The following is an 11,382-nucleotide window of genomic DNA, read 5'->3' on the forward strand; positions in this document are numbered from 1 at the left end:
ATTGTAGGCACCTAACATGAGCAGCACATACAGCTCCTCAGGGAAACCTGTTCGAAGAATGTTTGGGGCAGGGGGTGATGAAGCATTAAAGCTTTCTTTGAAAGCAGGCCAGCAAGCCCTTGCTCCATGAGGCAGTTACTGGCACAGGGGCTGCGAGACAGCTCAACACTCTCACAGGCACCTCCTTCCAGGGGCAGAGCAGGCATGCTCCCACCTGCCTTGCTGAGAGAGAAATCGGAGAAGCTGAATTCTCCCTTTAAAAGTGCATTTGTTCTCTCACAAGCTGGCCTCCCTCCCTCTCCTCCAAGTCCCACTGAGAGATGCAGGGTAACATTACCACTTCCAGCACAGATGAGGCCTCTCTCACTACAGGACCAAATACCACACCACCTTTGTCCAATTTAATGAACCACCCCAAAAGATGCAGAAGTTTGAAAACCACAGTGTCACCAACAGCTCAAATCCCAACCTGTTACACGCCACACCAGTAAACAACACAGTCGGTACATTATAGCATAATTTGAGCAGACAAAAATGGGTAGGCTTAAGCCTCTAACTCATGTATGCAGGTATTGCCCAATTCTGTTTCTATTTTAGATTTCCTTTTGATTATTTAATTTTGTAAAAAGAAAAAACCCCAGAAAGTTAGACACCTTATTTCACAATTTTTTCCCCCTTGGATTTTTTTTATTTCCTTTTTTTTTTTTTTAAACAAGCAGTCAGGTGTTCCCCTGGTGAAGTTTGTAATGCTGAAGCATGTTATATTTCATAGCACGGTATTTGATGTCTCTTTCAAATACTTCAGTCCTGGTGGTTATAGTTTCTGCTGACACAGGCAGTAGATGTTAGAAATCCTCCAAGGCTGCCAGTCATTCCAGCAGGGCTTTAAATTGCTAGGACAGCACTTCCAAATGTTGCTGTTAATGGCTATAAAAAGGTCCTGGAAAAATCTGCACACTTCTACCAGTCCTTACCAGACTTTTGCCTTGCTTTGCAACCTCTGCACTCGCTAAGACTTAGCCCTTGCCTAAGCCTTCCTCTCACTACAGAAGTCATCTAATTGGTTTGAGGCTTCTCAGACTTAGTCTGTGACTTATCACAAGGCTTTTCTGATCACGGTAGGTTCAAAGTCACAATCAGTCTTCAAAAAGAAATTTTCAAGTGTCAGAAAATTATTATCTTCTCCAGTACTTGACTGTCAGCTAATGAGCATGGGAATAATGAGCTATCACCAACTGTCTTGAAAGGCCAGAATCCCACTGTAATTCTCCTCCCCTAAGAATCATAGGATTCTTTTCCCTTAGTCCCTGAGCTGGACCAAGGGCTTGCGAAACAGTCACTACCAGGCTGGACACATCACCTAAAGCAAAAACATCCCATCTGTGGCTTGAGGAATGTACCAACCCATCAGATGATGCAAAGGCTGGGTGTAGAGACTAGAGCCTGCAGAATCCATCTAGCCAGAGCAAAGGGTTAAGAGGAACACTGCTTTCTGTGGCAGGATGTTGTCCATGTCTCCAGCAGAAACCACAGGCTGTGGACTCCATGCTCATGCAGGGAAAAGGCACAAAGGGCCAGTAATGCCTTGTTTTCCTGGGTTTGATCTCTGCCCTGAGGATTCAGCCACATAGAAATACAGCACCACAACGGCACTGAGTCAGCGAGCTGTGGCAGCCTTGCTCCAGAGGACACATGATTGAGGAAGTTTCAGGGGATCAGAACAGGATCCTGAACTTCTGCCAACACAACAGGAACCTTTTAACATGAAGAGTTGCAAACTGAGCTGGTGGAAGCTGATGTCTAACCAACCATGGCTGCCCCAGAGTAAGGCAAACAGCAAGGAGAGGAGTGATGGCTTGAGCCTGCCTTGGACACAGGGCAGGTTTGTGTGTGCTGTATAAAACAGTGCAGAGGCTGGGACAGCCTCACACTGCTCTAAGAGCGATAGGAGCACCTCTGCGTGGGGATTCCATACAGGACAGCTGTGCAGTCCTTCAGGTCACTCCAGGGACTAACAATTGCCCTCCCCCCTGCAACACAGATCTGCCTGCTTTTCCCACTCCACCAACTGAGCACCAACAAATTTGTTGCAGGCATGGCTGTGACTGGAAGCAGTGGTTGTGCTGGAAAACACAGCTCTTTGGTATGAGGCTCCTTTAAGGGAGTTGCAGGAAGGAAGAAGAGAAAAGTGGGGTGGTTACCAAAGCTAACCACAGTGCCAGGGAGCCGCAGGGGGGCACCAGGAAAGCCCAACGTCACATGCCTAACGTATCCTGTCTCCAGACTTGCTCGCCTGCGATGTATGTGGCTTGCACATACAGACTGTCATTCAGCATCAGGAAATCTGCACCAGACAGGAGAGAAAGGAAGAGCCGTCAGAGAGAAATGGAGGAAAGGGAATGGGAGCAGCTGAAGCTGGCTGGGAGGAGCTGGGCTCTAGGACTCTATGTTGGCAGGAAAGAGCTCCTCCCCACTGCAGAAATGACAGCGAGACAGCAGTGCACTGTGCCATCCCTGCTATGGTAGCTATGCTCCATGCCCAGCTGAGATGTGGAGGTCTCTCCAAAGGGCTCAGCAACTACCACCAGGAGCCAAGGGAAGAACCACAAAAAGCCCAAAGCAAATCCCAGGCAAGCAGCAAAGCAGGTCTACCAGAAATTCCCAAAGGGGTGTATGGAGAGGGCTGCATTGGCAGCAGCCCCTGCTTTGCCCAACAACCGCTCCAGTACACAGGAGCCCTCAGTGCAAGAAGTCACACCGCTGTCCCCATACCAGTACCTGCATCAGAGTCATAATTCAGGGTTCCCTTTTTATGTTCAATCCCCAGGAGCTGGGCAGGATGGAGAGATGCAGCCTCCAAGGCGGTCTCTACTGAGCACCCTTGAACAAAGGAGGAGGCATTAGGGCAGCAAACACAGACCCATTGCCAGAGCAGCCCAAACACCCCTTGACTAAGGCAATGTCTCAGGGGCAAATGCAGCAATGAAGCTCTTCCAACCAGCAGCCTGGCAGGGACTTGTCTGGATAACAAAACCCACTGAGGCACCACTGTACTTGCCAGCACTAATCTTTCTCCCCTCCTGTCATGGTAGGGCATTAACACCTGATCTCACTGGGGGATGCTGCCTTTTCCCTGAGCTACCAGGAGCTTACATACAAGAAGTGCAGGAGGGGCTGCAATGCTGTCATCACAGTAGGATAGAGCTGAGGAGGGGAACATCCCTATCAAGACAGCAGGGAGAGGAGAACTAAATATCTAGGGTATGGGGACAGGAAATCAATCACCTTTAATCCCTTTGTCAGAAAAGGACAAGAGAGTTCACCTGCCATTAGTGCTACAGTTAAAATGAAGTCTCTGCTCAAAAGGGTGCTAATCTGTGAGGCCCGTGTGACTGATCTCAGCCCTTCTCCTCATGTCTTGGGCAAAGAGAAACATTCCCTGGCTGAGCAAGAGCAAGACCTCTTCCTGAGTCCACACAGGCAGTGTTGGCTTGTGGACAAGGCTCACTTACCTGTGGCTTCTAGGAAGTGTCGCACACATGCATCCATGGTTGCTACACTACCACTCAGGGTCTTCGTGCCTGGGAGAGGAGCAGGACAGCACTGAGCACATCCCCAAAACTAGTATCAAGGAGAAGGTGTGGGGGGGAAGCAAAACACAAATAGGTAGAAATCCTGGGACATATCAGGAGCAAGTTGGAGGGCTCTCAGCCATTGCTGCTGAGTGACAGAATGAGGTGAGACACAGTCCATTCTGGCAGTGCAGGGAGGGGTACAGGGAAATCGCCCCACAGTTCCACCATAAGACCAGCTGGACTGAATGAAACCCCAGGTCACAGCTCAGGCAGGCAGCTGCTGTCAGAGACAGGGGACAGGCACTGAGACGGGAATGATCCTCCTTTGAAATATCTTTCAAGTCTCCAATTGTTTGCAGTTTGGGGACTTCTTTAACCAAAAGTGGCGGTGTTACAGTAAAGACAAAGGACAATAAATATCTGTGGAATTTCCCCATCCTTTCTGACCCCACCAGAACTTCTAGCATCCGTAACACTGTACAACAAGGAGTCCAAAGGTGTTGTGGATAGCTAAGAAACAACAGATTCCTCCTCATTTTGGCAAAACAGGGCCCTTGCCCTCCTCATGAGGTGCTGCACTCACCCCAGGGCCAAGTTACTATGCAGCCATTAACTGATCAGGCAACAAAATCCAAGAGGATGGCACAAGCATTGCCTTATGCTGCCAGGCACTGCAAAGTGTGCTGAGCTCTCCAGGAACAGGCGTGAAAGGCAGTGCTAACCCTGGCTCTTTTGCAAGAGGCACTTACCTGCAATGTAGGTGTTCAGCCCATCGATCTCCACTACCTGCTGGCCCAGTGTGTGCCGACCTGGTGCCAGCCCCATACCAGCGATAGCATCCGTCACCAGCACCAGGCCTGAGGAGTGCAAGGAAATGTGTTAGCTTCATACCTGCTCTCACTACAGGTCCAAGCACTGTGCTCTGCTGACACTCCCAGAGAGGAGCAAAGACATCTTCAGCAGTGTCTTATTGAAGCGAGAGGTTCTGGTGGCCCACAGCACATGGCAGGAGCATCTTTCAGGCAGCGAGCCACAGCACTTGTGTAATTGTCTTGTGGGGGATGACACAGCATTTGAGATGGCAGGGGGCCAGGCTGACAACACTGGATGGGCCTGGCATGGCTCACCTTTGGGGTGTGCTCGGTGGGCAATTCGCAGGGCAGCAGGGTTGGTGTGGATGCCATCAGATATCATGCCATAGAAGACCCTCCGCCCAGCAGGAATCTTGTCACTTGTCAGCAGCCCCACGATTCCAGGGTCACGATGGTGGAACTGCCCGAGGGGAGAGAGAACAAGCTGTGGAGCATCACCAGGACTTGGAGGCTGAGATTGCTCCTGCTAGGGGACACAGCTGCCATCTCTATCACACAGTGCCTGGCAGCTGGGTGCTCTGCCCTTTACCAGACATGACCAGGCAACTCATCATTTTCACATGTTGGCTTCAGCCTTGACTCTCTTTTAGATCAGGCAGTAGAAATGTGAAGTCAGAGGTTCAGTGCTGAAAGCCCGTTGAAAGGCCTGGTATGAAACAAGCTGAGGAGAATAAGCACCCATGGGGAGTGAGAGAGAAAGCACTGAAAGCAATACAAGCACAGGGCAAGTGCCCTTGGCTACTCACCGGCAACATGGCATTGAAGAGGTGAGTGATGAAGGTAGCACCATGCTGCACAGCCTCCTCTGCCTGGGAGAGATTAGCCACTGAGTGACCTGGAAACAAAGGCCACTGCATGATTTTTTCTTCCTGTCTCTCCGCTTATTTTCCCACAGGGGCATCCAAGAATAAAGATGTTCTGACACTAGGACTCTATTGTGATGTCCCCCACCACTGGTCTAGGTATGAGATGCCAGCCTTGTCACAGAGGTATCTGGCAATGACTACAAGGGATTCTGGTAGTGGATGGTTCACCTGAACAAATTCACTGTTCATATTGTAATAATCACAAATGCTGCTTTGCTCCCAAGAGCATCGGGGAGAGTTAGCCATTTGAATAGACTAGAGGTCCTAGGGCCATTCTCTGTCCTCAGGTATTTAAGGGCTTGATGCAGAGAGGACATATGTCAAGGGAGTAGAGAGACAGTGGGGACTTTGCCAAGAAAGAACATGGGGACAATACACAACTGAAAAGAAACAATTTTGTTTTTCCAAACACAGACAGCAGCTCTAATGCTCTATGGGTAAACTTGCCTTTCTGAGGTTCTTCTCCTTATCTGGGCTGTAAGGTAAGAGCTGTGGGCTCCGCTGTACAAATACCCTTCTTGCTTAAGGCTCAATTTCACCCTGAAGAAAAACCCTTAAACTTTTTTTTTTTTTTTCTTTTCAATGGATCTGAGGCAAAGAAGAATATGTGAAACAGGACCAGAAAAATGTGGCCAGTTTTAAGTCAGTAGCCTGCAAAGCAGTGGAGGAAAATGTCTCCCACACCATTTCCGGTTGAAGAACTGAGTTATCAGAACTTAGCAGTAACCTTTGGAAAACTCATTTCGCCTGTCAATAAGGCCTAAAGCAGCTGAACTTCAGAGTTTGAACCTTTACAAATAGTCGTTATTAAACTGAAGGTTAAAAAAAGAAAAAAAAGCTGCTATTCTTTCCTCCATTTGAGCAGTACCACCACTACCTTGTGTTAAACTGCAGGGGCTCTTTAATCAATATGAAATTTGAAGGGAGACAGATCTTCAACATCAACCTAGGTCCCTATTTGTGAGAAGTCTGTTACCTCCATGTAGGCCAGGACTGCTGTCAGTGACCCAGGAAAGCCACTGTCCTGCAAAAGCTCCTAGTAGTTCTGGGAAATGGAAGCCAGTTCTCTGGTCTTGGAGGGGACAGCAAAAGGAAATCCCACCCAGATCAGTCGCACCAAGACACCATTAGAGATGCTATGGCCCTGAGAGAGGTGGTTGCCTGGCCCATGCTCTGTGCAGCACAGAGAGGGACTGAGCTGTCAACCTGAACTTCCCCTAAGCCTTCTCCCCAGCCCTTACCGAGCGAGACACAGATGTCCCGCTTGGTGAGTTCATGGATCACCTCACTGCTCCTCTTCATCTCTGGGGCCAGAGTGACTATCCGGACACAGTCCAGGGTCCCGTAGGTGGCAAGCAAGTCTTGGAAGGCACCTGCCTCAAAGGTGCGGAGGCAGTGCTCTGGGTGCGCCCCCTTCTTCTCCTTGCTGATAAATGGTCCTTCCAGATGGGCCCCTGCCCAAACAGGAACACACAGCCGTGACTCTTCCTCTCCCTACCAGACTAGGAAACCTGCTGCTTCTATCCTGCTCCAGTCAAGCTCCTGGTGCCCTCCCTCAGCAAAACACCCTCTGTTCAGGTAACTCTGAGCATGAGTAACAGCAGAGGCCTGAGCAGGGGCAAGCTTTTTCCCCGTTCACTTTTATTTTGCTCCAGTCTGGCTGCCCCAGCTCTCTCCACTGGCAACCAGCTGCCCCCTGCCCCAACATGTAATAGCTGCTGGCAGCCCCAAATCTCCAGCTTCCCCCAGCTCAGGCCTTCCAAGATCACTTCCACCACCTATTTCCAGGCTTTGCTCCACTGGCACTCCATTTCTGGATCTGGATATGAAGAGCTCCAAGTAAGATCCCAGGAAGGCAACCTTCCCAAAGAGATACCCCAACCTATTTTTCAGAGTGGGAAGGATTGATCCCCCAAATACCCAGTAAATAACAAAAGCCTCTGGATTGCAGTGCTCAGCATGGTAAGAGATGTAGCACTGGTGATTGGCCAAGCCAAGCGTTGCTCTGCCATTATCCTGTCTGGCCCAGAAGTGCTGGAGTTGGGCATATTCAGTGGCAGAGAATACAGCAAAGGCCAGGGAAAGGCTGAAGGAGAAAGCAGGTCTATGCCTGCCTGTGTATCCCTCCCACCAGCTAGAGGCATCCAGCCCCCATTTGTTCTGCCCCTACCGTAGCTTCTTTTCCCTTAATGAGAAAAAAGATAATTGTCATCCTACAGTAGCACCAGAGAGAATAATAAGGGGCAAAAGCACTTACCCAGGATACCTGCTCCATGGGCTCCTCCATTTCTTATACTGATCTGAGGGAGAATCTAGAGAAGGGAGGTTTGTCAGAAGCCTTGCAGATGTGGTACCCCAGCCTGCCCAGCAGAGCATCCCTGCCGAGATACCCATGGAGCTGCCCCAGCAGAGCAGCAGCCACAGGTACCAACAGCAAGGGCTGACGTCATGTAAAGCCCAGATGGTTCTGCTCAGTGGAGCACTCTGAAGTGTTTCACCTTAGCAGAAACAGCCACATCTCTGTTCCAGGTGGGGAATATTGCCTCCAAACCTTGGGTCCCTACAGAGCTTTGTAGGTGGAGCACTGGGGACCATTAGCCAAACACAGCTCACAAAGTAAAAGCAAGCTGCAAGCCCCATTTGTGCAAGGCAGCTGCCTGGGAGACATCGTTGTCTCAATAGTCTAAAGGTTAAGGCCAAGAAATCAAGGGGGTCAGAGTCCAGTTGCTCATGCCCATGGCTTTTCTTTCAAGGTAGCTATCTCAGTTTCTGAAGAATGAGGCTGCAGCCTCAGTCCTCTCAGCTCATGGTACCAGCCTCAGCCTTCAGCCTTTATCACCCTGGCGATGGGTGGGGAGGAACTTCTCTTACCTGGTGGTACACAGATGGGGGAGAAGTCACCAGGGTGGGACAGAAGGAGGTCACTCCATGGGAGAGGATTTTCTGACTGACCAGGTCAATCCCTGATTTGAAGTCATCTGTAGCCAGGGAGAAATCAACTCCAAAGCCTCCTGCACCATGAACAAAACAGAGATGAAGGCTGCAGCCTCCTCACAGGACAGCTCTCCTCCCTGCCCAGAACTTCCCCTCCAGTCAAGGACAAACAGGGTACTCTGAGACTGTGTTAGTTTCCCCACCCAAAAATGCTTAAAAAATATTTTGCATGACCAGAGTGAGCCACTCCATTCATATCTGCACTAACTGGGCTCAAAGGGCTCTATCGGCACTTGTGTTTTACATTCTCAAAGCTCTGCAAGTACAAATCCAACCAACACTGTCCTGCTGAAGTGCTTTTTGCCACAACATCCCAGTGTTCTGCAAGAAACACCAACTTTTCATTTTGACTCAGGGGAAAAATGTAATTTTGAAACCCATTAAAGAGTAGATCTGACTTTTAACATGCTCTAGCACAGAACAAGACCTTCTTGGCACCCAGGAAAGAGCTACTGCTGGTAAAGTCTGTTCCTCTGAGAAGTCCCACTCTGTCCTCCCCATGTCCTGGAAAGTGCAGAGCAGGCATCCTGCCAGCCAGATGCAGAAGAAAAGAGACTATTGATTAAAAAGAAGTTAAGAGGAAAGCTGGGCTCAAAACCCCACAGGGTCAAAGCACCAAAACGGATCCACTATGCAACAGCAGTAACCATGGGCAAAATGGTTCTTTATCATGAGTTTGGTGACTCACATCTCCCTCGAGTAGCTGATGCCCTGCTGAAATAAATTTGATCACAGCCAGTACACACACAATGAAGAGCAACAATGCACATGCCTGGGAACCCCCTGTCTCTCAGAGTGCATGTGGCTTCTCCTTACCATTGATCTGCACATCAATGAAACCAGGGGCAATGATGCTGTCCTTGCAGTCCAGCTGGATGTCGGCAGATCCCTTCTCATCAAAGAACAGTTTCTCTGGGTTTAGGATCTTCCCTTCTCGCACCCACAGGTCCTCCCTGAACGGATAGTCACATACACACACTGCTCCTCCTGGCGGCAGAAGAGGGGCCCCGACAGCTCCGCATGCCGCAAACCCTCCTTCTCTCCCCATATCTGCTAGACTATCCAGTTGCAATCTCCAATATCGTGTAGAAACCTGGAACTACATGGGAAAAGGAGGCCAAGGCACAAGTAACTGAGGCAACCACAGCTTGCTCCACAAGCAGGGAAACAAAGTGTTTTTGTTTTCCTGGTCAGAATCTTCCTCTTTGAGTTCTCTGACATCTGCGAAGGGCTGTGTTCAGAAACTATTCTTCCAGCGGTGACATGACTAGTGATTGATTGTCTCTCTACCTGGCCTCTAGTTTTATAAGACTCACTTGATAATCCTGAGCTCTCTGTCAAATGTAGTTGAAATGGCCAGTGGGCCCAGAAGTTGACTGAGGGGGTGGAAAGACAGACAAATGAAAGATGAGGGGAGCATGTTATAAGTATGATGTACACCTCTCCCTTCCTTCAAAGATCAGGCCAAGAACAGGGCTGAGGGGGACAAGTGATGGTGGGAAAGGAGGTTATGAGAACCTACAGTTGATGCCCTAAGAAATCTGGATCCACTTCCTAGAATATTTCTGGGTTCAAGGTCAATTTTGTAGGCCCCATAACTAGCCTTTTCAGCACCCAGCAGAGCCCACTCACCTTTGCAGCTCGTGATTCCTCAGGATACGGCAGTTTGTGAACTGGAAGATCGGAGCATCCGAGACGGATTTATTAGATGGCATTATCAGGGCTGAGAGAGAACCAACCTGAAACAGGTCAGGGAAATAACACTGAGGGCTGGACTTCTTCAACCTCCTGGGATCAGAGGTGAGGCACTCAGAAAGAAAGGTAACACAGGTTGGAGATCAGGGCTGGGTTCCTGGGGCAGGTAGGTGATGAAAAAAAGGTGATGCTGCTCTTCCAACACAGAACAGCAGAGGATGAGGGTACAGGCAGAAATCAGAGCAGTGGATCAGGGGCACATTCAACTCCATGCTCATGCAGCAGGCAGGATCTGAAATGAACAGTGCCTGTACATGCAGCTGCAATGCAAATTGGTAGCAGTGGCAGGAGGAACGATAGGACATGATGGAGGTAGAATAGGTAGGGAGAGAGTGATGGGAAGAACCTAAAGAGAGAACTTTAATCCGAGAATATCCTTTCTTCATCCACCTTGTACCACCACATTGCCAGGGCCTTCACCCCGTGCACTGGCTCGACATCAAGAGCCACCATGGAGTCAGCAGGCCTCTGATACGATACCCTGGGGGAGCAGAGGGACCGTGCTGATGCCTGGCGTCCTCCCCCCTTCCCAACCGTGCCAAGCCCGGACCGCAGCACGCATCGCTCCGAGCGGGATGCGGAGAACAACCCAGACGGGGTCATCACGCTGCGGCCCCTCCGGAAGCGTCTCCGCAGGACGGACGCCGCGACTGTGCCCACGCAGCACCCTAGCACCGGGCTCCTCTCTGCTCCCAGGGCCCGGCGGCGCTCGGGGACAGGCACCTCCTGTCCCACAGGGCCGCTCTGGGTTGAAACTCTTACGGAAAAGGGCTCCCCCCGGCCCCCGCCGAGGCCCGTCGCGGGGGCCCCGCCGGCCCGGGAGGAGACGCCGGGCGGCGCGGCCGGGCGGCGGGGTCCGTGACCGCCTCCGGGCTCCGCGCCCGCCTCCGGGCTCCGCGTCCCCCCGGCCCGGCTCCAGCCCCGACCCCGCCCGCGAAGGGGCCCCCGGCCGGGGCCGGCGTCCCCCGCCCGCCGCTGCCTCACCTGGGGCCGCGCCGCCGCCTCAGCCCGCCTCAGCCCCGCGGCTCCGCTGCCCCCGCATGACCGCCGGCGGGGCCCCGCCGCGCCGCGCCGCGCCGCGCCGCACCTGCGGGAGTGGCGGAGGGAGGAGCCGGGGAAGGGGACCGGCCCGCCACCCCCGCGGCGGGGCCGGCGCGGGAGGGAGCCGGCCCTCCTCCCGCGGCAGCACCGGGAGGGGGCGCGCACGGCCCTCAGGGCGGGCGGAGGGGCAGGAGCCGCCGCGCAGCGGGGCGAGGCGGTGCCGGCCTCAGCCCAGCGCCGCCCGGGCCCGGTCACGTGAGCCCGCTCAGCTGGCGACAG

General features: G+C 51.9%; 1 protein-coding gene across 3 annotated transcripts; it reads right to left on the reverse strand.

The window, feature by feature from the left end:
- Positions 1-390: 390 nt before the first annotated feature.
- On the reverse strand, positions 391-11,120 carry AMDHD2 (amidohydrolase domain containing 2). Of its 3 annotated transcripts, none has more exons than XM_067306334.1 (12): positions 11,047-11,120; positions 9,940-10,046; positions 9,124-9,260; positions 8,185-8,324; positions 7,571-7,625; positions 6,555-6,767; positions 5,194-5,282; positions 4,703-4,847; positions 4,325-4,432; positions 3,513-3,581; positions 2,779-2,880; positions 391-2,344 (listed from the first exon to the last, which is right to left on the reverse strand). In XM_067306334.1, exons 2-12 carry the CDS (start codon positions 10,020-10,022, stop codon positions 2,256-2,258), a joined length of 1,230 nt encoding a protein of 409 aa, XP_067162435.1. In that variant the 5' UTR covers positions 10,023-10,046; positions 11,047-11,120; the 3' UTR covers positions 391-2,255. The 3 variants fall into 3 exon arrangements, with proteins under 3 accessions (XP_067162435.1, XP_013795378.2, XP_013795380.2); XM_013939924.2 differs by lacking the exon at positions 11,047-11,120 and adding an exon at positions 10,453-10,541; XM_013939926.2 differs by lacking the exons at positions 6,555-6,767; positions 11,047-11,120 and adding an exon at positions 10,453-10,541.
- Positions 11,121-11,382: the final 262 nt, after the last annotated feature.

The sequence above is a fragment of the Apteryx mantelli genome, chromosome 16 (assembly GCF_036417845.1).
Source record: "Apteryx mantelli isolate bAptMan1 chromosome 16, bAptMan1.hap1, whole genome shotgun sequence".
NCBI classification, from domain to species: domain Eukaryota; kingdom Metazoa; phylum Chordata; class Aves; order Apterygiformes; family Apterygidae; genus Apteryx; species Apteryx mantelli.

Bases quoted from the DNA above. Each gene is read 5' to 3' on its own strand.
- AMDHD2 (XM_013939924.2), bottom strand. From the start codon at position 10,515: ATGGTGGCTCTTGATGTCGAGCCAGTGCACGGGGTGAAGGCCCTGGCA. The intron at 6,768-7,570 runs GTAAGTGCTTTT...CTGTTTGGGCAG, and splicing joins CCATGGAGCAGGTATCCTGG to GGGCCCATCTGGAAGGACCA. The intron at 4,848-5,193 runs GTGAGTAGCCAA...CCCCTCGGGCAG, and splicing joins TCTTCAATGCCATGTTGCCG to TTCCACCATCGTGACCCTGG.